The sequence below is a fragment of the Lissotriton vulgaris genome, unplaced genomic scaffold, assembly GCF_964263255.1.
Source record: "Lissotriton vulgaris unplaced genomic scaffold, aLisVul1.2 SCAFFOLD_4143, whole genome shotgun sequence".
NCBI classification, from domain to species: domain Eukaryota; kingdom Metazoa; phylum Chordata; class Amphibia; order Caudata; family Salamandridae; genus Lissotriton; species Lissotriton vulgaris.
In genome coordinates, this window is record NW_028247276.1 from 151,470 (window position 1) to 178,364 (window position 26,895).

General features: G+C 42.2%; 1 protein-coding gene across 1 annotated transcript in view; it reads left to right on the forward strand.

The window, feature by feature from the left end:
* The window catches only part of SLC7A5 (solute carrier family 7 member 5), a 101,077-nt gene extending 77,740 nt beyond the window's left edge, over window positions 1–23,337 (forward strand). Inside the window, exons 7-9 of the mRNA XM_086949683.1 lie at window positions 11,269–11,365; window positions 20,225–20,374; window positions 23,092–23,337. Of these exons, the coding sequence (XP_086805809.1) occupies window positions 11,269–11,365; window positions 20,225–20,374; window positions 23,092–23,322 (478 nt within the window). The 3' untranslated portion in view covers window positions 23,323–23,337. The remainder of the gene's footprint in view (window positions 1–11,268; window positions 11,366–20,224; window positions 20,375–23,091) is intronic.
* Window positions 23,338–26,895: the final 3,558 nt, after the last annotated feature.

The window sequence follows — 26,895 nt, forward strand, 5'->3', positions numbered from 1 at the left end:
ATCACAGGTGAGACAGGTTTTCCAGGTCAAGTAACCACTTGCCTTTAAATGCTGGCTCCGATGTGCCACAGTAGTCAGAAAATACAACACCCAGCATGGATCTGAAATATTCAATTTTATCAGCATATTTGCGCTGAATCACATCCAGGGTAAACGCCACCAAACATTGCAATAACTTTTAATATTCAAATTCAATCATGCTGGAAAATAAAAGTGACTTTGTGCATTTAGTGGTTTAAAAAAATCGATTTCTTAGCACCTTGTGCCAAATAATGAAATAGGGGCAGATGTATCATCCGTTTTTTTGGTCGCAAACGCTGCGATTCGGAAAATAGCAGCGTTTGCGACAAAAAAAACAGGATTTGGAATGTATCATGCAAAAAGCCTCGCAATATTAAGGAATCGCTAATTTAGCGATTCCTTAATATTGCGAGGCTTTTAAGAAATAGCAAATTGCGATTTAAGATTTGAAATGTATCAAGCATTTCAGTGTTGCGATTTTTGACTAAGAATTCGCAAATTACCATCAACTTGTAGTTGGTGGTAATTTGCGAATTCTTTTCAAAAAGCACTTTTTTTAAATTCTAAAGGTACCATATGACGCTCATACATGCCCTTAGGGCATGTATGTGCGCCATATGCAAATACATGTCAAATTCAGGGGTGCAGCAGGGTGTCCTTAAGACACCCTTGCACCCTTGAAATTATTCTCAATTTGCGATTAGCTAATTGCTAATCGCAAATTGAGTATAATTTTACATTCATTCCTATGGGCCTCCTGGCCCATAGAAATGAATGGGAAATTATTCCTTAATTGCGATTAGCAATTTGCTAATCGCAATTGAGGAATTCTAAGGAATCGCTAATAAATAGCGAAATTCTACATACATACCATTTTGCACTTCTCAAATAGCGATTCCTTAACAATCGCTATTTGAGAAGTGCAAAATGATATCTTGATACATCTGCCCCTTAGTCCCTAAAACACAAGATCGCAGCCGCATACTGCCTCTTCCTCCCTTACTCACCTCATACTGTCGTAATTTTAGGAAAATCCTGTGTTGACACAAGGGCAAGGTGGATCATGCTCCCAAGTCTGTGCAAGCAGCAACACACATCCTTCCATTAGGGGAGCCGACCCATACTGAGCTGCTTCAGAAACGGGATTGGAACACCCGTACTTAAATCCTACAAGAACAAAGGGCAACGAAGCCTTAGTGCGGAGTTTTATTTTCAAGTTGAAAGAGGCAGCATGCATTTTCTTTTTACGATAATATACTCATTGCTTAACACGTTTCAGCTCAGTTGTGAGCTTAATCACAGTGTATCCATTATCGATATTGGGGTAGCCCCTAAAGTCAACCGGACCTGGGAGCAGTACTTGAATGAGAACAGTGGTCCGTGACCAAAATGGACAAATTCGCATTTAAATTGCATGAACCAGTGCAATTAAATTAATGAATAACCTCAATTGAGAAAAAATGGTGCATTTAAAAATACCTATTTATGCATCCAAACAATTAAGCGGACCACACATGAACACAATTACCACAATATCTGATAAATTTCAAGATATTTATTATCAAGCAACTCAATTGCTAGTATAATGAACATATGTTGCGCGCAAAAGGAGAAGTGAAAGGATTGAATAGTGGTGTTGAGAGGTAAGCTGGTGAGTCAAAGAATAAGATATCAACAATTTAACACATTTTCAAATACTGATACCAAAGATCAGTTTCAGCAAGCGTGTCCAACGAGAGTTTACAAGTAATCTGTAAAACGTCAATATGCATTCAATGCAAATTACAATATCATAGTACGGTGAGTAGTAGGTACAGGTCTTGATCAAGGAAAGGCGTCGACGTTTCAACTCGACTAAGCACTCAGGGGTTTAGACCTTTGCTGCGAGTCTTCATCAGGACTGTATAAGAGAGCAACCTAGTCCTGCAGCCAAGCCTGGCTAGACAGGTAAGATTGGTGAGATTGTGAACATTCTCGATGAAGTATATAGTCTATGAACACACAACCATCATCCTTCTTTGTTTCTGCTGCTCATACAGATAAGTGCCACCTTCACTCGTGTATGCTTATGTCTGTATCTACCTGATTTTGTGTCCATTCTAGCATACTGGGGTCCACTTGACCCTACAATGCGCTCTAATGTTGTTTCCTATACCTTGACGCTTTACATGCCTTTGTGGCCAAACAGACTCTCCAGAAGGCAGCACAAGATGTTCAATCCTTAGTAAACATACTGTGAAAACATCAATCCGGCTCACTGTGCCACTGGATTCAAGCTATCCTGGCTGATGAGGGGTGAAACCCTGAAACCGGTCCTAGGATGCTTTTTTCCGGTCCAAGGAGGACCTGGCTTGGCAGTTCGGGCTGGACTGTTCCCATGAGGCACAGGGTCAAGACTGATTTGCATATGGCCAGTTCTAAACTAGGGTGGCATGGTGAGCAAAAGAATGATGGATTTAACCCAGATCCCTTGACTAGGGGTGAATGTTTTAATTTGTTCTGCATTCCGTCCATCAGTTGTGTCTTTGTAAACATCAGCCTACAAAAATTGATCACCAAACCAGTCCAAAGTGTTACCTTCTTAGGAGCAAAGATGGACACAAAAACAGAAAAAGTGTATCCTTCGGAGGAAAGAGCCTCATTTATGCCAAAGAAATGCTTTGATCTGAAAAATTGTGCCAGGTTGCTTCTCTCCTAGGATCCATGGCATATTGCATTACATAGTCGCGAATGCAAGACTATTAATGAGACCTCTTTAACAGTTTCTCAAGGATCAATGGTCTCAGAGGAAATATAGTTAAGAGGACATTACATCCTTAATTAGTCACCAACAAGGTATTGCAATACTTTGAGTCTCATGAAAGGAGTACACATTCAAAATAAAACTCTGAAACAAATCACAGTTACGCATGCCTCATTCACAAGATGGTAAGCCCAGCCCACTTCAATCAACTGACAGTCCAAGTTCTTTGGCCAGCCCAAAGAAAAACCGTACAATGTCAATCATCAGAACTGAAAGTCGGTCACCTCACTCACTAGACCTTTCGACCTTTGCTGGAATCAAACAACATCATGATTCAAACAGACAAAACCACTACCATGCATTGTGTAAACAAGCAAGGTGGAACACAATTAAGACAACTGTCTCTTCTAACTAAAGCTAAAGGGATCACTCCCAACAGCAATACAAATCAATGGAAGCCAAAGTCACGAACTGGGTTTTCTCAGCTGACATCACAAGGAAAGTCACAAATGTGCCCTAAACAACAAAGTTGCAACAAACATCTCTCTCGAAAGGGGATTCCCAACAATAAATGTAGTTCCCCACAAAGAAATAAAAATTGCGGGGCCTTTGCGAAAAGGGCACATGAACTCAGTGTTCATTTTGATCAAATGGTTTGTCTACACTTTTCATCCAATCCCACTAATTCCTATGGTGATTGTCAAACTATGTAAATCCAAGATCAAGATGATCTTAATAGCTCCAGATTGGCAAAGACAGTGGTGGTTCTGGACTTTCTGGATCTGACAATCATATGACATAAGAGATGTCCTTGCAGACCATAACCAATGACCAGACTTCAGAGTCAGATTTAGCACTCAAGCCTGCAGTCATTAGATTTAGCTGCATGGCTCCTGATGGCAGGCAGTACAAACATCTAAATATTCTTCATGCATGCATGGACATATTTAAAGTAGAAAAATGTCCATCAATAAGATGATTTTAAGCATCAAAATGGAAGAGATTCTTAATCTGGTGTCAAGATAAAGGTTTCAGTCCAATTTCTTGCCAGAAAGAAGAGCTCTTCCTTACTCCTTTTAGTTTCAATTCTCTTTAATAACAGTCCACTTGGAGGCTATAATGGCATATAGAAAATATTGCATCACGTTTAAGTCATCAAAGACTTCCTTGAAGGACTTAAAGCTGTCCCAGCTGTGAATAATCCCTCTCCACCATGGGCACTTAACCTCATACTTTCAAAATTGATAAGCTCTCTTTTTGAGACCATTCATAGAGCAAAATTGACTTACCTTTCATGGAAAACGGTCTCTTATTTACTGTCACTTCAGCTAGGAGAGTCAGCGAACTACAAACATTATCAGTAGTAGAACCTTTTTCTGCTTTTCATTCAAATAGGGTTGTTTTAAGAATTCATCCTTCTTTATGAAAGTGGTGCCTGCTTTCCCCATTAATTAGACCATTACCTTACCAATGTTCTTTCCTACGCTTCCTACACCAGCTAAAAGAATTCTCCATTCCCTGGGCATCAGACTAGTCCTTCGTTTCTGTGTTATTATTTTCACAAAACCAGTGACAGAAGACACGCTAAACAGTTTGTTAATTATGGTCACATTAGATAAAGGTTGGACACTTCAAGACAGTCCATGGTAAAGTGAATAGTGACTTTTATTTAATTAGGTTACCAACTGTTGAACACATTTTTGCTAGGGAAACCCAGAGCCCACTCTATAAGAGGAAAAGCAGCTGCTACCGCATGGAAAGGAAAGTCTCAGTTGCAAATATTTGTAAAGCAGCAACATGGAAATCCACACTTCCAGGAGGCGCTATTGTCTAGAAAATTGTGCCCAAGAAGAAGCCAAAAGAGGGTAGGAAACTCCTAGGAACCTTTTTAAATAAAAAGCTGTATATATATTTATAGATCGATTTAGATATAGAGGTCGCCACTAGGTAGTTATAGTTAGATCAGCTGTTCCACAGGAAAAGCTTTTTGTGTGCTGCTAATGACTATATACATATATATACGAATTCACTAAAACAAAACCAAAGGTTACAGGGATATTATGTTTAGGTTCAGATTTTACACACACAAATCCATAGAAATTCGGGTATTTATAGTTGTCTCAAGTAACTATAACTCGCACCCCATCATGCACAGTTTTTTCATCAAATGTTGCAGTGATATTGTCAATGATGTCATAGAAGATGTCATGACTGATGTAACAAGTGGGGTAATTAGCATTGCAATGGTTACCTTCGGGCACCCACTACATAATTGCAGGGACCCGCCAGGGGAACCTCAATGCCCCCATGGCCCCAGCCAGCTCCTTGCCTTCATCGGCAGCTGGCATTGCTTCCGCCTGCAAGGAGCAGCTAAAAATGCTGCTCCCTGTAGGTGGGAGCAATATTTTCATCTGCTTCCCTGCCCAGTTTGGTGGGTTCAGGGAAACAGATAAAACTCCACTTCCAGCGGGCGGGAGCATTTTTCATGCTCGCACCTGCTGGGAAAGGACTTAGGGGCTCATTAGGATTGCGGTTTTTCCGCATCCTCGGGGCCGGCGGAAGCCACCGCCGGCCCAGAGGATGCGGAAAAACCGCAGCGGACTGACCAAAGACCCACCGCCACATTAGGATGGCTGGTGGGTCCTGGTTTCCGTCCGCAGCTTTTCCGCCGCGGTTGGCTTACAACCGCGGCGGAAAAGCTCTAATCTGGTGACGGTGTCTCTCAGACACCTTCAGGCAGATTAGGATGGGATGTAAAACATGCTTTTCCGCGGCGGCTTTTCCGCCATGGAACAGCATGTGTAACTTCATTGCGGGGGCCCGTTGCGGGCCCCCTAGGTGAAGGGGGGGTGGGGGGTGCACATGGGGGGTACCTATGGTACCCCCCTGCATTTGTATGCAGAAAGCGCCTGCCTCTTTCTGCATGCAAATGCAATGACTGCATTTTTAACATTGCCGCGGGTGCAGCTTGAAGCCGCACCCGCCGCAATGTTAAAAATAGAGGATGTGACCGCCAGGGTGGCGGTCACATCCTAATCGCACAGGAGGGGACTCCGCAGCCCTTGCGGACGTCCCCTCCTCCTCAGTGATCGCGGACGGACACAAGTCCATCCGCGATCATAATCGGCTCCTTAGTGTTTATTCTCGCTTGGCAGGAGCTTTGAAATTGCTCCTGCCAAGCAAGAGCAAACACAGGCTTCCCTGCCTGCACCAACCGCTATGTCCAGAGGGGGGACACTCTGGGACATAGCTGGAGCCGGCCGGGGGATGGAGTCTCTAGGGCCATTAATGTCTTGAGAGACACAGTGCATGGCCGGGCCCCGGCAGTTGGTGTCCCGATGACACGTGTGTGAGTACCAATCTGCAGAGAACGATCTCTTTAACCAGTGGTTCAGTTGTGGTTAGTCATCAATGGAACACCATGTGCCAAATATCGCCAATGTGAATAGCTTCACACACCAAGTCAGTCACCCAAGGAAGCGTCCTGTGTGCCATGTACTACCTTAAATGTGAACAAGCAACTTCCCTTGGGAATGTCTATAACTCTCACTCGATTGATGAGACTATTACAAATGGCAAGGTGCTGTCCGTATGCCCAACTTGCATACTGCTGGCCTATATCGCATGCAGTATCCCTCTCCATAGTGATATACATCGTAAGCCCAAAATGTCAGCAATCATATGGCCCATACTGATTAAAATGCCAGTGTGTGGTCCACGGTCATACTAAACTTTTTCTCATCATATAGTTCTGAGTCTGAAAACAAATAGACCCAGGTGAATGTTGAACATATTCATGCATGACCCATGTGGTCTGAAATAAGACCATATTTAAACCTTACTTGGCTTTGTGTGCTTGTTCAAAATGAGAACATTGTCTGCTTCTTTTTAAATTCATTACAAGCCATTTAAAGATGGATTGTGTGGTGTCGGCGCATTAGACAGTATGCAGAATTGTACTCACACATTGGTGAGTGGTTTAGAGACATATGGCCCTCGGAATATGGTACAATATTTTTTCTATGAGATGCAATTGACTGATGATTGGTTCTGGATTACTGTCTCCATTTATATGCAGGTTGCTTAGCCAGATGACTTTGTCCTGAAGAGACCCCTTCATTTAAGCAGGGTGGAAATGTTAACTCCTGCCCTCCCCCTTTCATTTCCCAGATTCAGTGTAATCGCCTGCAGATTGCTCCACATCGTCCTTATATGCATATTTGAACATTCTGTACAGATTCAGGGGAATTTTACAGTGTCTTATTTATATGATATATATAGTTGTTCACCATTTAGAGCACTTTTCTTCAGTTTTACTGACCACTGTGTATGAACTGTGACTATATACTAGTGGCAATAACCTCTATCAGTCTTGTGTTTGCTTCTTTAATTTCAAGTAATAAAATATTCCTGGGAAAGTATGATATGACTTTAATTGGTCGAGACCCCAAAATTTGTTAAGAGGTGTCCCACAGTTTGAATGAGTCACACGGGACACTGCGCATACTGTCATGGAATAGCCATATGATGAACTTCATGATTAAGACTTGCTGGCCTACAACCAGAAGCACAACAGCGTATTGTGAACCTGCCATTTTCTGGCACTACCCTTTTTGGTTTTCACACTGATAAAGAAATGTAGTAAATGTAGAACGAGATAAAGAACTTCTAGGCTTTAGTTCTAGGAAAGAAACCAGAATAGAGGAAGCATTATAGGTCTTACAATCACCAATACATCCATCTAAGGGCTCAAATACTTCAGTGTTCACAACATCAGCACACACAGCAACAAAACCTTTATCAACATAAGAGGTCTTTAAGAGACACATGAGGCCGGCAACTATCGGCCGCTGCAGGAACCACTCCTACAAGAGGGAAACAGTGACTTTTCCCTTCCTACAGTCCATACACATGTCCGGTGGGAAGAAGTAACATGGAACATCTGCAAGAGTTACAGAATATCACAGAGGACAGATGAATATTGAATATTGTGCAACACAGCTGTTCTCTGATGTTCATGTCATCTCATCCAGCCACTTCTGCAAAGAAACTTGCCCATTCTCAACTGAAAAAACGTAAACATCATCCTTCTAGATAGAGAAGCTGTAGAAGCACCGCCATCTTTCCAAAAAGGAAGGAAAATGTATTCCTGTTACTTTCTGGTTTACAAAAAAGGGGCCAAAACAAGAATTCAAGAACAATTGTAGATTTGAAAATGATCAACAAATATATTAGGAGGGGAACATTCCACAAGTTCACTCGTCACCAAATCTGTTCTCAATTCACACAAGGGTTCTTCAGGGCATATATACTCATACTCCAATAAAACAGACACATCGAAAGTGCCTGAGGTTTGTTGTTGGAAACCATTATTACTAATTAAAAAGTTCTTCCATTCGGCCTCAAGTCCATGCCAAGGACATTCTCAAAATGCAAGGCGGTACTCTTATCTCATTTCCAGACAACACTAGACATTTGAAACAAGCTGTGGCTGCGACTCAAACATACGAAGTCTACTTCGAAGTCATTTCAGTCCATTAACCACTGGATACGCAGACGGCAAACGTGTATCCTTCTGAGGATGACTGTTAGATATAGTTTCATTGTAGAAATCTTCTGAAGGTCTCCCTATTAACAGCTCGCCAGATTGCGTTACTATTGGGATCCATGATATCCTGCATTTTTTCAGTACCTCATGCTTATATTCCAGTGAGGCCCCTTCACTGTCTTGATGATCACAGTTGCCAGCAGTAATCAAATTAACTCTTACTCCAGCTGCAATTTATTCACTTCCATGGTAGTATAAGGCAGAAAATCAGTCCACCTGGCTCTCCAGCCGTTTCTTCCAGCAATAAAGACCAACTGTTTGTTGAAATGGACAATGTGTCGGTCATGCATTACCTGAACAAAAAGGGGGGGGGACCAGATCCAGACTATTCTTTTTTTGAAGAACGAATGATTTATAAATGGCTCTTGGCCAGAGACCTGTAAATCTCAGTGGTTCACCTCCCAGGTGTTCAGGAGTTGGAAGCAGACTCACTCAGAAGGTTTATTCAAGAAAACCACAAATGGTTTATAATTATAAACAGCGATGTGCTTCACTTCATCTTCGATGCACAGGGGTATCCACCACTAAATCTATTTGCTGATGTGCCGAAAAAGGAAATGCTGAGACTTCACTTCTAGATACTGCCAACCAAGGGAATGTTCTTTTGATAAACTGGTGAGGGAAGTTTCTGTTCGCATTTCCACCAATATCCCTGATTTCATCACTATTCCTCAAACTGACCTACTCCGGAATAAGAATGATAGTCATGGCACCAGAGTGGCCACGCCAGTTATGGTTTAACAGTGTTCATCTGTCAGAGAGATGAATATGAAACAGATCAGGCCTTCAGTTCTCTTCTTTAATGGTAAATTAAATGCTTACATTTAATGGTAAAGGATGCTGTTATTGCAGTGTTCAGAAAAAATTCTTCACAAACCTCTTTTGTCAGGGTCCCTGTTGCGGAAGACTCCCTTTAAGGCATTAAAAACTGTTCCCACCAGTTAGAAGACCTCCTGAGGGATCAGTTTGGTTATTTAGAAACAAATGGATCCTCGTTTTGAACCTATTCATAGGTCCTTCTTCAAGTGCACTTAGTGCAAGGCTGGATGCTGTCTTCTTAGTGGTAATCGCATCTGAACGCAGGGTTAGCAAAATTCAGGCCTTTTACCTCATATGACATACACAGTCTTGCACAGGGCAAGGTCATATGAGACTTTAATGTTTTCTTCCCAATGTGGATTCTGATTTTCAGTTAAATCGGACTATTTCCCTTCCTTCTGTTTTTTCAGAATTCATCCACGCCTTCAGAAAGGTCCATGCACACTTTGGATGTTAGGCAGATTCTTAAGTTTTATCTTGATAAAATGAAAGACATCCAAACGTCTGACATGTTTGAACTGTTAGAAGAGACTTAATCACCTAAAATCAGTCAATTTCTAGATGGATTATTTCTTCTATTCTCTTTGTATCAGAAAGCAAATAAGTCCTTGGCAGATAAGCCTAAGGCTCTTTCTACCAAGGGTAAAGCTACAAATACTAATTTGTTAAGGCATACCTATAACAGAGCTTTGTATGGTGGCAACTTAGTACCCGGCCAATACAGAGCAGATGCCCAAATTAGGCAAAGTTTTTCGTGAAATCCTTTTGCTTAGATCTAAATATATATATATATATATATATATATATATATATATATATATATATATATATATGTCCCTTCACCACCAGATGTGTAATAGGCTTTCTATTCTATTCATTGCTTATGATTATCAAGGGAGACTTCCCCTGAGGAGAAAGAAAAGTTGGATATTTGTACTCCTTGCTCTTTTTCAAGGAAATTTCCATTGAAACCATAAGAAGCCCTCTATCCTCCGCAGTAGTAGAACAGATCAAAGAATAAACAGCTTGCAGGATCCAAAGTCTCCATGCAAAAGAACTGGACCAACGGTCATTGACAAGGCAAGATGGGAGATTGTTAGCTTGTGCCCACTCAAAGGAGCAATGACGTTTTTCCAGCTTCATCAGGTTGCTGCCTATTTAGCTAAATGTTCCTCTTTTTCTATTTAGTGACCTGTCTAATTGTCTAAATTTGAATTGGCTGCTATTTTAAGACAATTAAACAAAATATATCCAATTTTGCCGTCAATGGACTGTCAAAAATGTTTTCTTTTAAAAAGAAAAGATTGGCTTTTTTAGAGAAAAGTTTATATTTTTAAATTTAAAAGTGCTCCTGGATCCCACCCTCGGGAAGGACTATTTAGTGCTTATGATTTCAATTGGGATTCACCTAAAGAAGAACCAGGATTAGAGGTAAGCCACCTTTACTTCCATTAAAATCAGCTTTCTTCAGTGTAGACGTTTATGAGGTCATTGTATTATTCCAGTGAAAAAACTGAATAAGCTTCCAAGTTCATAGAACTGTTAATCGTGGCTCCATCTGTGTGTGGTATGAGCAGCTACAACCACTGATGATTTTCGCTTTGTGAGACGCTTTCTGAGATGTATACATAGCCAGAGAATATCCAGATTTTATGACTTAATTGAAAGGTTTTAGGATGAAAACTATTTAATTACAAGTAATTTTTCCATCTCAATTATGAATGTAAATACACATTATCCTATACCTGACTAAATGTTAAATTGGCATTTTCACGGCTGATAACCTCTGTGTTTGTTACACAAATACCAAAAACATTTAAATTGCATGGTATAGGAGAACCCCATGGCCTCACTCTAGAAGATTAATTCACCCAAGTGCAAAGATTCGGCATTTTTTGCTTTCTGTAAAACCGGATGAGAGTCTCTTAAAGGTGGACCGTATCACTGTGTATGGCAGATGTTATACGTTTTTGGAATCAGTTCATATTCACCCTTTTTCCCTGATATAATAATATTTTAGCATGATTTGTATTTTAATCTCTAGCCATTAGACACTTGGGTTTTCCTCTCATTCTAGGCTATTTTTTGTTGGATCCCGTGAAGGTCACCTACCCACTCTCCTGTCCATGATCAATCCCAGACTAATGACCCCTGTGCCATCTCTCATTTTTACGGTAAGCATCCGAATGTCATTTTTATTCTTTTAATATTTTCCTGTTGAGTCGCAAAGGTTTTGCATCAAAGAATATGTATGGAGTCATTTCTTAGAAATCAACAATTACATTTTCCTAGAGCATGTGCGGATCTTTGACCAGTTTTATAACATATTAAGAATAGCACTAAATGATGAGCATCCAGTATTTTCTAACTACAGATACTAATACAGCAGAATATATTAAGCAAAATTTCCCAAAACTGGAAATGCTTTCTTTTCTATTTCAGAATGAAACAACACAGCAGCATAATTTCTAAAATTCTTTTTACTTGAAAAGGACAAAAAATGGCTAAAAAGTAGGGAAAACAGCTACATTTATAGCTTCCACAGAGAAGCCTGAAACAGGCACTGCCTTAATGAGTCAACAGCTTCCATATACCAGTATACCTTGTACTGGCAACTGCCATTTCCTGTATAGAGTCAGTTTAAGAAAAGAAATTAAACTTGTGTGAGAATGAGATGTCATGTGCCTCAAAGGAAAACTGGAAAATATTAGCTGCAAGGAGGTGCAAAAAGAAAGTGATAGAGCAACCGGAATAGGGACCTCTACCACTGTAACCCATTGCTCACCCAAGGTCTCCTATACAGGAAGATCAGGAGAAAGAATGAAGCACAACAACACTGTCTCCTCACAACACTCGGACCGCTCCCAATCAATGTTGAACACCTGTATAGTGGCGACTGTTCATGAGCAAGAAGTGATACAGTGTCTGGTGTGACATCCAAGAGTAGGAGGCATTTCACCTCAAGAAAGCCAGTGAAATAGATCCACATGCTGGTGTCTGTTCATTCGATGTCATACCGTTCATGGTCATACTACTTAGCGTGACACTACTCAGTATCACACCACACAGCATTGACACCACTCAGTATCATACCACTCAGCATTGACAGAGACGAAACTTCAGAATTGATACCAAAAGATTCAAGTCGAGAAGATTTGTACCATTTTCATTATTCCTCTCGGCTTCTCCTGCGTGTCTTCAACTGCCTGTAATGGTGATTCCCTCTGAAGCCTCAATACAGTCAGTGTTATACCTCAGAATCAGTCAACTCGGTTTGTGACATCTGTTTGTCCTGTACCTAGTTGTGTTACACCTTGGCATACAGCTCCAGCTTCTACAACAGTACATGTGAACCTGTCAGCTCCTCTGCCTGTACAGCCTCCATGGATCTCTCGATCTGACTCCAGTCACCCAATGTTGGTTGAGCTTCCTTCCGCATAAAGAACAAAGAGAACTCCAGCTCCTTCTTTGATAAGAGAGGCTGACAGAGATACCACCTCAATCACACACTCTTCCTTATTCCCCCCTATGTCTTCACCTTTCTTGTTATATAGAGTTTTGCCTTTTGATAATAACACCACGTTCCATAGGGTATTATGAAGCCGGGTCACTGTGTTCAATATGCCATTAGAAACACAACAGACTTCAGTGTCTGTCATAGTGGAGACTTTGCAGCATGGGGGTACAAGCAAGACCACTCCTATGACTGGTTCCGGGTTTTGCAAGTGTAGCAGACGAGAATGTTTTGGCTTTAGAATAAATACTGTTGTTCAAGCAAGTTCTGCTGTTTCTGTTGTCTGATCCTACACCTGATTTGCTGATTAGTCTCACCTGTAAAGAACAGCCATGCTTTAACTCTTGAGACTTTCATGCCTCCTCAAAATGAGGGAAATACAAGGCTTAATTGAGAGAAATGTTTGTGGAACAGTAGAGACAGAAAATCTGTCGAATAGCCGAGAATGGGGGAAGAGGTCAAAAGCTGCACTTAAATCGACAAAGGCCGCATAAAGGCTGCCCTTGCCCAATGTCACAGTCTTCCAATATAAAAGAATAAAACTAAAGACTTGATCAATGGTGCTAGTGTATTTACGGAAACCCGCTTGGAAAGGGGACAATATACTATTCTCTTCAATCCAGTCTACAATTTTATTCAGGATCAACCTCCCAACTACCTTCTGGATCCTATCTATCAAACTGATAGGTCTGTAGTTCCCCGGTTGAGTTTTATCTTCTTTTTTATATACTGGAATTATCACGGCCCCTTTCCACGAAACCAGGATCGGGGCACCCTGGGCCGTTGCATTTGCCATCAACAAGATGTATCTACCCCATCGTGTTTTGTCGTAGAGAAACACATCCGCAGGGACACCATCGGGTCCCGGCGCTCTACCTCCAGCAACTGCACTAAGAGCTGCTAAAACCTCTTTGTTATTAAAAGCCTCTTCAGTATAAAAACCATAACTTAACTTCTTCCATTTGTTCATCTAAGAAGTAATGCGCATATTGGGGCCTAAAGTAGTCAACCCATCCTTCTTTAGGGACATGGTTTATGGGCTGATCAGGTTGTCCCCCTCTGCCCCACTTAATAATATTCCAGAATAATTTGGTATTATTCTGCAAACTAGCTTCTTTTAGGTCCTGCCATCTAAGCTCATCCCAAAGACACTTGCCTTTATGGATAGCTTTTTTGTATTCTTATCTTGCAGTACCCACAGTACCCATTTCCACAACCCTGATAGCATTACCAAGGGCAATTCTTGCGTGCCTACATTCATTATTATACCACGAAAGGGTTCGGAGTCCGCTAGTTGCTGGCTTCTATAGTGCATAATAAATTGGCTACTTGTATGGGTAAAAAAACTATTGTGTGTCTTTGTCACGTGCCCTAAATCACCACCAGTACCCAGGGCTGGCTCAATCTCTAGGACAGTGTAATCAACATCTTCCGTAATGTTTGCCATAACCTCCAGTTTTTTTGGTTAGATGTCGCCACACGCAGTGGATTATGGGCGATCCATAACCACCATATCAATAATCATGTGCTAGACTTTCATGCTACAGAGGATGTAGTCAATCCTACTTCTACTATGTCCGTTATTAAACGTATTAGCCCAAACCTATCCTGTGATGTCCTACCATTAAGGGCCCTAAGTCCCCTTTCGTAACAGATACTATTAATCTGAATGACGACTTCTGTCCATTTTTTTACGGGCTCGAGTTCCAATTTTGGTACTCCCAAAGGCAATCCTCGTCATCAGTGAGGTGCCAATCGGGAGTAGCAAGCGGCTCGAAGGTGGAATTTAAATTGCCCGCAACAATCACACCACTGTCCATTGAGTAACACTCGAGGACGCCGTCCAAAGCCGCTAAAACTTGGGACTTTCCTCCCCGAACTCCCCTCACATAGACATTATATATGTCCAGAAGTCCTAAGGGCCCCAAATCTAGCCTTAACACCTGAATGTCACTACTCTCTGAAGGCAATTCTTTAATATTCAATGCCAGTGCTTGGCGAACCCATATCGTAAGCCCACCGATTGGGCGACCTTTGGCGCCTTTGATTGTGGGAACAAAAAAGTTTAGATAACCTGCACAAAATTGTGGCTCAAGGAGCCAAGTCTCTTGGAAAGTACAGATCTCGAACTCAGTAACGAATACAAGCCAATCCGGTAATGATATTTTGGAACCCAAACTTGCAGTGTTCCATGACATAAATGAACCCCTGGTAGGAACATAGCCTGTATCCAATGATGACATGCCTTGCCTTTGTTTAATGGTAATAGGATAACTCTGTGGACCAAGGCCAGGGGCATCGCTATATTGAGTTGTAGTGGGTGATTTCCCCTCAGAAAAACCACTAGAAATATCAATATTGTCTGCCTGGGAATTACCAAAACAAACGGCCAGACCATCACCTGTACAAGCGCACATCCCTAGCGAATGTATCGTTTCTGTGAGCAAACTGCCAATATCACTAATATCCGCTTGACCCTTTGCACCATCAATACACGGCCCTTGCGTATGTACACCAGGGAGTCAATCGATATTTTCTACCCCAGAGCTTCCAACACACCGCCGTGGACACTGCCCAGAATAGTAGTGTACCCGGGGACCAGGTGGAGCCTTCCTTAACTGGATGCTTGAATGGGCAGGGGGACTAGATCTAAAATCAAGGGCAAATAGATTTGCAGCCATTTCCTCAGACCCAATTGTCCGTTCAATACAATCAAATTGCTCAGTGTCCGAAGTCAGTCTTCTCGCCTTGGAAATATCCTCCCTAATTATCAACCAACACCCTCAGTGACTTCCTAACAATTCTCTCCCACTGTTCCACACCTTTCGGAGGAAGACCAAGACTTTCTCCCCATTTGGAAATCATTAACAACCGACAAATGGGTGCTTGGAAGTATCCAACATGGTTATTGCCTGGTGCTTATCAAAAAGCCTCCAAACATTCCTCCTCGATCTCACAAAATGGCACCAGACCACCAGTATTTGCTTCAACGAGAAGTGCAATTTTTATTACTCAAAGGGACTATAGAACCAGTCCCACTTCACTACCAAGGGTTAGGGGTTTATTCCCTTTATTTTCTGACTCCCAAAAGGGATGGCTCCTTGAGACCTAACTCAAAGCTCTCGCCTCTCCCAATGTAGCCAGGATTCACAATATTCAAGCCACAATATTACAATTTCAACCCAATCAATCATTACCAGCCAGAGTCTTCATGCAGATGCTGGGAACAATGGCATCCTGCATTCCAGTCGTACCTCATGCAAGGCTTCACATGCGTCCACTGCAAAAATGTCTAGCATGTCAGTGTAATCTAGCACATTGTCTATTAACCGATCTAGTGTTGGTAGACAGCCGCACCCATAACTCTCTGCAGTGGTGGAACCGTCAAAACTTAGCAAAAGGGCGGCCCTTCATAGACCCAATTCCACAGACTACACTGATGGCAGATGCACTGTTAGCAGGTTGGGGTGCCCACCTTCAACATTTCACAGTACAGGGGCTGTGGTCGCACAATCATAAACGTCTCCACATCAACTATCTGGAACTTCAAGCAGTGTTCCTAGCACTCAAAGCTTTTCTCACCCAACTTGTAGACAAGACTGTCTTAATTTGCACGGAAAACATGACAGCTATGTACTACCTACAGAAACAGGGAGGAACACACTCTCTCCAGCTGTCACGCCTTGCACAAATCACTTGGAATTGGGCGATTCGCCACAAAATCTATCTCCTAGCAGAACACCTTCCAGGAATAGACAATCAGATTGCAGACCTGCTCAGCAGACACAGACAGCAAGTACCCAAGTGGGAACTTCATCCCCAAGTTCTTCTTTCCTCCTTTCAAAAATGGGGATTTCCACAGATAGATCTATTTGCCACAGTACACAACGCAAAATGCCCAAACTTCGCATCCACGTTCCCACACTGAGCATGGAAAGGCAATGCTCTATGGATGAATTGGTCAGGGATATTTGCTTACGCTTTTCCGCCTCTCCCACTATTTCCATTACTGGTTTGGAAGCTCAGGCAAACGTCCCTTACACTGATCTTAGTAGCCCCCCACATGGGCTTGTCAACCTTGGTACACCACCCTGTTAGAACTCTCGGTAGTTACACATCAAAAGCTACATCTCACACCCTGTCTCCTCACTCAGAGCCATGAAGAAATCAGGCATCCAAATCCCAGAGAACTCAACCTAGCGATTTGGCTCCTGAAGTCTTAGAGTTTGGTTATTTATAACTACCACCAGACTGTATAAATGCATGTTATGCAGAAAAATGAAAACTGTTTGTCGCCTATTGTAACAACTCAACAACACAAAAGGAGCACCAGGGAGAGAGAAACAGTCAGGCCGCCCCCAACTCAACAGACTATCAACAGCAAAGGGCCTGACTTAAAATGAATACCATCCATTAAATTAAAGACACTGGAGGAGTCTTTAACATTTTTCAGACACTCCCTCACAGGAGCAACTCACTGTTGCTAATCCAAGTGTCCTGTGTTCTGTTTATAACAAGAAATATCAATACACCATAGGAAAGACTCCGAACCAATTACAGGAAAAATGTGAGGAAGGACAGAAAGCACCTCATGGTTGCTACACCAAGGGGGGGTTGCTGGTTGGTACTCACTAGCACACCCACTTCTCATCATCGGTTGCTTTCTCCCCGTAAAGAAAAAGTGTGTGTTCCATCTTGAAATTCGCAGGCAGTGAAAAAACAAATATGAATGCAATGTCAGTGCAAAGTGTCACTGAAGTGCCCACTGGACCCCCGTGAGAATAGAGATGCAATTCCCCCATTTAAAATGAGGTACTGCTTAGTGGCTTGACATAACTTTATTCAGTGCTGTAAGCGTCCCCAATTAAAAAAAATTGTTTGAATCAGACCATTTTCAATTCCAAAGAGCCGACATGTTTTGTTGCCAACAGTTTGCGCAACTTCATCAGGGCTGCAGGGGTTACCAGTTTTCACTTCATTCAAGATTAACACCAAACCCGGTGGTTGCGAACATTCCTTATACCTGCAACCACCTCCTCACGGCATAAGCGTCAAAGGATCACGTGTCCATTGGGTGACTGCACACATTGACGTCACTGGTACCGAGTCCTGCCTTCTCTTCGGTACCCTCAGCAGTGTTTGTTAAACTCCCTATCATAAAGGACTTTTTAAGGGTTTTTAAAATGTCCCTTATGCTCCCTTAAAACTTTGGAAGCTGTCTCCTCCTTTGTAACCTTATTTAGTCTTGTCTTATATAAGGACTCATTCATATATGTAAGGGCTTGTTACAACACTTACATTGGTAAAAGGCATTCTTAGTTGATTAGTTACATCAGACAGTGAACGTGTGGTACTTTTAGTACTTCAAACTTGTACTACTTTTCCCTTAAGCAGTGAGTACATGCCCCTCATTCCACCCCAAGGACTTTTCATATTTTCACATTAATCAGCAAATGTATTTGGCAGTATTCTTTGTTAGAATGACCATAGGATTTTACTTAGACATGACAACAACAAAATGTAGTCAACTCTTTATCAGCTATGGCTCAGCTTGAAGAGCGTTCCCAAAAGTAGAATTTGTCCGGATGGATTGCGTCCTTTATAATACTTTGTAATTAGTTAACTGATAAGGTGCTAACAGAGAAAACTAAATCTCATTACCCAAGAGGCGAAGGGGCTACTGATGCGCAGATGAAAAATGTTCCACTTAATAATATCTGCAAAGCGGTTATGTGGAGATCCATCAATGCCTTCCCAAAGCACTATTGTTTAAATCCAAATGCCAAAGCAGACTTCATAGTGTGTTAGTAGAACATAGTTAACTGAATATTATTGCCTCCAATCATTTTTTCTTTCCTTACCATCCTTTATGTTTAAATTGTGATTTGGTATGGATCTGCTTGTTAGTGTTTTCTGCTGTATATAATTATCAATAAAAATCTTTGATGCAGAAAGAAAGGTTTCTTCATCCTGGTAATCCCAGTTCTGCTTCATTGGGAATCTCCATTGAAGTCATAAACACCACTCCCACGTTCAGAGCATCGGCCTTTATTTGGTAAAATATCTCTCAGTAGCGATCTATCCAGACTTGGCACAAGGACCGTATCCTGTCCTGCAACGGCCAGTAAAGGACATGATAGAATGTGGAAGTTACTAGCTTCTTAAAGGAGTAGTGTTTACTGCTTCGCTGTGGGTGCTGCCTAGCTTGCTGTTTTCCCTTTGTCCCACATCTCCTCCTTTTTCCTAGGCAACAATGTTAGGGGTTGTGCTGCACTGTTGTTTTATGTCTGCATTTCATTCTGAGTAAAAAGGCAAACATTTGTAAATTTAGAAAAGCCTCAGATAGGCTCCTGCATGTGTACCGATTTGTTTTTTTTTAAATGCCATATTTCCACCATTTAGAGTTTCAGTTTTTTAGTATAAAAGTGCCCCGCAAATATTCTACTGTTTGACTTCAATCAAGATTTTTACAATGCAAATATGTTATATTCAAAATTCAGAACTAGAGCTGGCACAGCAATGGTTAAGCTAATTGTCAGAAGCATGCAGAGGAGACCAGCTACTAAGTATGTGTAAGGGCCATTATGTTTATTTAAAAAGTCCATATATTTAATAATTCGCTAAGTGGGAATCATTTCACTGACCATAATTCTTTTTGTCTTGGGTTTTAACTTTTTCATTGTCATTGTTCAAAGTTTAGACCTACACAGCATAGGAAGTGAATGAAATATAGAATAATTATATTCCGAAAATTCTTCCCCATTCTAAGCAATGAAATCACATCCAATATTGCTTCTGTTTAAAAAAAAAGCCTCATCATGTTCAAACATAAGTCTAGAAATATATATTATGAGTCTCACTTAATCCCATTAAGGTTCAAGGACCAAGAAAAGAAAAACCTGAAAAAGAGAGAGAGGATCCTAACCTGATAATTACGGGCTGCTGCAGGGGTAGGGACTGTTGGCAGCATTACAGCCCGCCTGGCATGACTCATGCACCAATACTGTGAGAGCAGACAATGCTCACCATCACAGGCAAAAGCCTGCTGTGCACCCCTGATCATCCAACCTATACCCCCCAACCCCCGCTACCCCCACTCCCACTGATTACCCCCGCCTGCTCATAGCAGGTAGTAAATGTCAGCGTTTTCCCTCTGGAATGAGCGAACTGCCTGGAAAACGGAGCAATTATTACTGTGTCTGAGTATTTATTCCCCCTTCTTGGCAAAAACATGCAATCATCTAATGTGTTATGGGAATCTCATTCGATGGGTATCCCTATTAACCGGCACCAGATTCCTCGTTACCCGTAAGTGGAGCCGAAATGGCAGAGTTTGTGAGGGCACCCCTATGACGATCAATTAGATTCCGTTCCCTGGGGTTTACACAGCTTGCTAATGTTGCCTAGATGTTGTTCATTCACTAATATATATTGGGATGTAAATGAGTATTTTCTTAAGAATGTACGATTAACATTTGAGCTGCGATTTTAATATTGCCATACCTTTTCATTTTTGCAGTGTGCAATGACTCTATTGTATGCCTTCTCCAATGACATATTCTCCGTAATCAACTTCTTCAGTTTTTTCAATTGGCTGTGTGTTGCGCTAGCAATTATCGGTATGATGTGGCTTCGCTACAAGAAACCTGAACTGACAAGGCCCATCAAGGTGAGTAAGAAATATGGTCAACAACCTCGCTAATTGAATCACTTCCAGGTTCTACTCGTGCTATAGAATTCTGAGTTATTTGTGATAAGATATAGTTCCACGAATTACAAGTGACAGATCTGTAGGATGGTAGCAGGTTCTAATAAATATGGACCATTAAATGTACAACCTCCGGTGATCTCTAATGGTACCTTGATCATGCAGGCTGCTTCCAGCAGCTCATTTCAAGGATTTCAGGATGTGACAAATACTAAAAGGTTTTGATATAAAAACAGACATTTTAAACAGTGGTACATGCATAGAAGTGTATGTTTAAATGTCGTTAATGTGATGCATTATAATGTTTAGTCAAAATCACCAGGTAGGGAGGAGGAAATTCATTTGTACGTTCTGTTTCCTCGTGTAAGTACTCAGTAATCAAAAAAGGGGGGGGGGAATGGACAACTTGTAACTGCGTTGGCGAGGTCATACTGTGCCTCTTAAGCCCTTCACACTTGCTTCAGCGGGGGAGCGGAATAATATTCCGGAGCCGCTCTTCACATATGGCTTTCTTGTGCTGACTCTGCCCCCGCTGAAGCAAATGTGAAGGGTTTAAGAGGCACAATATAACCTCGCCCAGATTAAAGTGGAACACAAGACCCACTGTAAGTTACTGCACAAAAGTGTAAGTACCATTTTTTTCAGTCCTGATGAATGCCTCATAGACCCGGCTGGGCACAATGGGACAGAAACATGTCGACTAAAAGATTAATAGAAGTATAGTGGATCCAGTAACACGATCCTCATATATACACACTATAATTTTTAATAACTTTCCTCATCCACGTCTGAATTAAAGTTTTTTATTTTGGGATGAGCGATTGTTTTTTACTCACTTCACGTATGAGTTTATCATCTATCCCTGGACACTACTGCGTTTTCCAGTGGTTACCTCAGGCTTGAGGCATGCATACGACACACAAAAAAACCCAATGATGATGCGATAACGCATTAGTGTAGGCGGAGAATCAAGATATACCGCCATCTTTCCTATAATGCGCGTATGAGGGTTTTTTATTAAGAGAGATAGAGAACCTCGGTAACGCAGTTACAAGTTGTCCATTCCCCCCCTTTTTTTGATTACTGAGCATTAAAATGTTTGACTCTATATTTTTTAAAGAAGCAGCACCACTCTTCTGTAACAACATAAACGTACTTTGACTTTCAGGTGTGGCCCATTTAGGGTTGCCTTTCACTGCGTGAGTCAAGTAATTCCTATGGGCTAGATGTAGGTAAATGGCATTTACCGATTCGTAAATAACGAATTTTACCGATTCGGTATTTACAAATCGGTAAATGCCATGAAGGTAAATATTCAGTAACAATTACCGAATCGTTAAGATTCGGTAATTACTGAATCAGTATTTACCGATTCGGTAAAATTACCGAATAGTCAAGGGTGGCAGGGTGTCACTTTGACACCCTGTTACACCCCTGATTCAGGCTTGTGTGCCATGTGACACACATACATGCTCTTAGGGCATGTATGTGTGCCACATGGCACAGGTGTACATGCACAGGTGTACATGCACAGATTTGCATGTACACAGGTATTCGTCATTTACCACCAACTAATAGTTGGTGGTAAATAACGAATCCTTAGGCCCTGTGGCACTGTTTTCAGTGCTACCTACATCTCATATTACCGATTCGGTAAATTTACTGAATCGGTAATTTTTAAGGCCCCCTACATCTAAAACTCAAAATACTGGTCGGTATCAACCGGTATTTGGCCACCTACATCTGGCCCTTAGTCGGGTGTTTATCCCTATTTTCCCTGATATATGTTCTGGTCCGTAAACCAGCATTGTTGTTTTATTTTTCCAGTTAATTGTGTCAATTCCATCATAACATTTCTGCCAGATATACTTACACGCAGGTTGTTAAATAATGTACTATAATTTTCAAAAAAGGCGTTTTCGGGTCTATTGATTAAAACAAACTAGAGTAAAAATTTAAACTGGAAAACTGTATCTTTTTTTAACTTCCTACTAGTACTAGAATTTGTATTACAAACTGGCAGTCAATGCTTCTGATGATGTGAAGAAAACACTTTTTATTTTAATAGAACTGTCTTTTGAACATATACACATAGCCGCCCTATTGTGTTGTCTTTTGCTATATCCGAGGTGTCTTTAGAAGCATTCCATTTCCTACATTGATAAATTGTACCATTTCTAAGTTTTAATGTCTAGAAGTTGGCCACATATCTTCACACATGCACTATAATAAATGGCTGTCTTGCTCAATCAGGGCATTCCAAGGAATTACTGTTGTCCTTGCAGTGATGAATACATTCAGAACCCAATCTTTTTCTCTAGCTAGCTTATCGCTATCCAGATTCAGGCACATCATTTTTATTTTAAAGGTTTATCAAGCCATACTATATGCTGTCTGTGGAATTCAAACCACACCACCATCTGAGAAGGTGACTTGGGTTGCCAAACCTTTGGGTAGAAAGAGCAAAAAGCAGTCCTTTAAAGGATGTGTACATTGAAGAAAGCCATAATTTCCTCAATGTTGTGCCACGTTCAGTATTGAATGACAAACAGGAAGAGATGTAGTACAGGACAAGCGGTTACTACTAGCAATAAATATGTACTGTCTTCTTGAATATTCCAGCATGACGTAAATTGGTTTTGTTAAAGGCCTGAATCTGTCCTCTTCTGTTTCTGCAGGTTAACCTTCTTTTGCCCATATTCTTCGTCCTCGCTTGCGTATTCTTAATCGTGGTTTCCTTTTGGATGACGCCCGTGGAGTGCGGGATTGGTTTCTTAATCATCCTTTCTGGGGTGCCAGTATACTATTTTGGAGTCTGGTGGCAGAATAAACCCAAATGGGTGCTTCAAGGCATTTGTAAGTATATGAGCCTTCCTCAAATAATGGTTCTTAATGTTTATACCCAGTGATTCTATTATTTAACTGTAGCATGTAGCGCTGCTGAAGGCAAGGTTTAACTCAAGGAATCCAATGCAGTCGGCCTACAAATGTTTCCAGACAAGACCCTGATGATTCGATAAACATTAAATTGCTTTTCTGATCCATACACCATTTTGGACAGATAACGGTTTTCATTTGGCAAAGGTCATTTTTGCCAGTTGCCACTGTCACTTTTTGTTTGTGCAGTATTCACCTATTGTAAAAACTCGAGTTCCGGTTCCTTGTGTCCACACTGATGCAGTCAGCATTTTTGTGGTAAAGATTTCGAATAACCACAACTCACACTGAAAGTTAACATTTCATGTTAGAACGCTTAATATCTCTATTTCATACAGTAATCTTCATTACACTAAGTCCAACTCTTCCTCATCTCAGTCCTTAGGTTACGAGGTGACCCACCTCTTGAGAAATGGAACCCCGCTGCCTTCTACAGTTTTATTTGTATAGCACACAGAATGTTAACCTCTCTTCATCCTAGAGGATTCAGGATCTAAAGTATTTGATACAAATTCATAAGCAATTCGACTTCCCATGATGGTCAGAAAGTATTCGAGAAAGGAGCAAAGAATAGAATATGGTGTTGAGATCAATACTCCTCTTCCAAAAGCTGCAGTACAAGAATCAACATCGAAATGCTAATATCTGATGAAGGTGTTGTGGGACTTTTAGATGGCAGAGCTAAAAATGTCAGCCATTGGGATACTGCTGTAGTCCGCATCTTCCCTCTTATGGAGCATCCAAGAATGAACAATTTCCTAGCTAACGTAACGGAAAGTTTCAATTCTATTAAGGACTCGGAGGCGAGGATTATGCCTTCTTTCTTCACTTTAATGCATAGCAGCGAAGAGATAACAGAAGACTACATTTCCCATGAAACAAAGGGAACATGTATTCAAAACAAAACAAACGTGGTAACAACCAATCAAAGCACATAAATCCAATGTCCAATCAGGGCCCAGGCAGCCTAACATAGTCCATCAACAGTTCTTTCTGAGCGCGTAGACAGCCTCCCTCCGCTCTTCAGGAGTCCTGTTTGTTGGAGTCCGAGCCTGAGGGCAAGAGAAAACATATTACCGGAGGAACCATTGAGAAACTATTAAAAAAAAGTCATACACAGTGCAGAATAAGCAGAGTCAAAAGCATCTGAATTAACAACATTACTTACTGTAGTACGGGGAGGGATCTTCTCCAGGAATCAAGGGCGGGATAATCCTCGCCTCCGAGTCCTTAAGAGAATTGAAACTTTCTGTTCCGTTAGCTAGGAAATTTTTCATTCTATGTCAGGACTGGAGGTGAAGATTATGCTTGTTTAAAGCTTGCCCACAACCAAATGAGCTATATTTAGAATCGGTTTGAAATAAAACCGCTTGAATGTGGAGTCTGAAGACCAGTCTGCCGCATTGAAAATATCCTCTAGACGCGCCCCTAGACTGAAGGCCTTTGAAGCCATGGCACCCCTTGCGTTGTGTGCCCCAAACTGGCTTAGGCTGATGCTTGCTTCCTGCATCACCCAACGAACCCACCTCGCAACAGTGGGTGAAGAAACCGCCTTAAAGGTGAAATGAGGAGATGGCTCTCCCCTGGGGGACGGAACTCCTCCATCATCTCCTCATAAGCTTTGAGGCAACAAATCACACAAAGCTTTGGGGAATCAGGAAACTGTGGGTAAAAAATTGATCTGGTATGGCACTTAGTGCGTCTGAGCAAAGTAAACGTTACACCATCAGGAGTAAAAATTCTGCTAGAAATGTCTAAAGCCCGTACATCTGACAATCGCCTACAAGAAATGAGGCACAGAAGCATGGCCAATTTTGCCGACAATTCCTTCCTGGAGAGGTAGGGACAGGCGTATGCCCCTCGACTGACGACAAACCAAGGGGTTTTCACCCACCGGAACGCCATCCACTGGGACGTGGCCAGAAGAAACAGCCAACCTGAAGGTATTAATAGACCGATAAGCCAAACCCTCGGAGGCCAGTTGGGCTAAAAAATTCACTATGTGGACCAAGGGATCAAAACCCCGTCGCAAACACCAACGGGTCCATCTGTTCCTTGCGGACATGTACCTCTTGACAGTTCTGTCCGCCCACGCTTTAGAGATAAAGGACTCAGCCTCTCACGAAAGGCCAGAGGCTTCCCATCTACTCCGGAAATCTGCCACACCATGTGCCTCTGAGTTTGTGGAGACTAGAGGATGAGGAGACCCGTCCGGACTCATGAGGAGAGTCAGAAACTGGGGGAGTAGGATTGGAAGCTCCCAAGAAAGTTCCAGTAGAACTGGAAACCACACTTGAGACTTCCACAGCGGGGAGATCACAACCAGATCTGCCGCTTGCCTGTGAACTTACGCAGTTACCCTCGTGATCATTGCGAAGGGCGGGAACGAGTAACCCAGTTCCGCACTCCAACTCTGGAGGAAAGCATCCGTCGCTGCTGACAGAGGGTCCGGCCGCCAGCTGAAAAAACGCAGGACCTGGTGATCCAGTCTGGACGTAAACAGGTCCACCGAGAAAGGCTCCCAAAGGTCGCTCAGCCTCGCAAAAACTGACTGGTCCAAGCGCCAGAGACTGGAATCCCTGAAGTGGCAAGATTGGAAATCGGCTTACTGATTGTCTCGGCCAGGGAGATACTCCGCCGTGACGGAGACCTGATTGTCGAGGCAATACTGCCAAAAACTTGCCGCCAGATCCGACAGGGCCTTTGACCTGGTACCCCCCAGATGATTCACGTAACGGACCGCTGAGATGTTGTCCATTTTCAGGAGCACACAAGACTGTACTGAATCTTTTGTCCAGCAACGTACTGCAAAGGACCCTGCCAGAAGCTCCAAACAGTTTATGTGTAACTTCTGTTCGTCGGGTGACCACAACCCTCTTATAGAGAGGTCTCTGCATCTGGCACCCCAACGAGCCTGCTGGCATCCGAATCTATAGCCATGTCCGGGGCGGAACCGAAGATTGCCCTTCCGTTCCAAGCCTCCATGTGGTCCAACCACCACTGTTTATGTGTAACTTCTGTTCGTCGGGTGACCACAACCCTCTTATAGAGAGGTCTCTGCATCTGGCACCCCAACGAGCCTGCTGGCATCCGAATCTATAGCCATGTCCGGGGCGGAACCGAAGATTGCCCTTCCGTTCCAAGCCTCCATGTGGTCCAACCACCACTGTATTTCCGACCTTGCCTCGACGGACAAGAGGACTTTGTGTGAATACGCATACCCTTTGCGAAGGAAGAAGCCTTTGAGGCGTTGCAGAGCTCTGTAATGGAGCGGACCCGGGAAGATGGCTTGTATGGATGCAGAAAAAAAGAGCCACCACCCGAGCCAACTGGCGAAGGGAAATCCGTTGTTTGGCAAAAACATGACACAACTCGTGACGGATTTTGGTCACTTTCCTGCCGGGAAGATGGAGGCAGTGGAGTCTATGACGAATCCCAAGAATGTGATGCTCTGGGTAGGCTGCAACAGATTTCTTCTCGGTGATCACAAACCCTAGATCCTGAAGAAGCGATACCGCCATCTGAAGCTGTTGCAACAGGCGGCG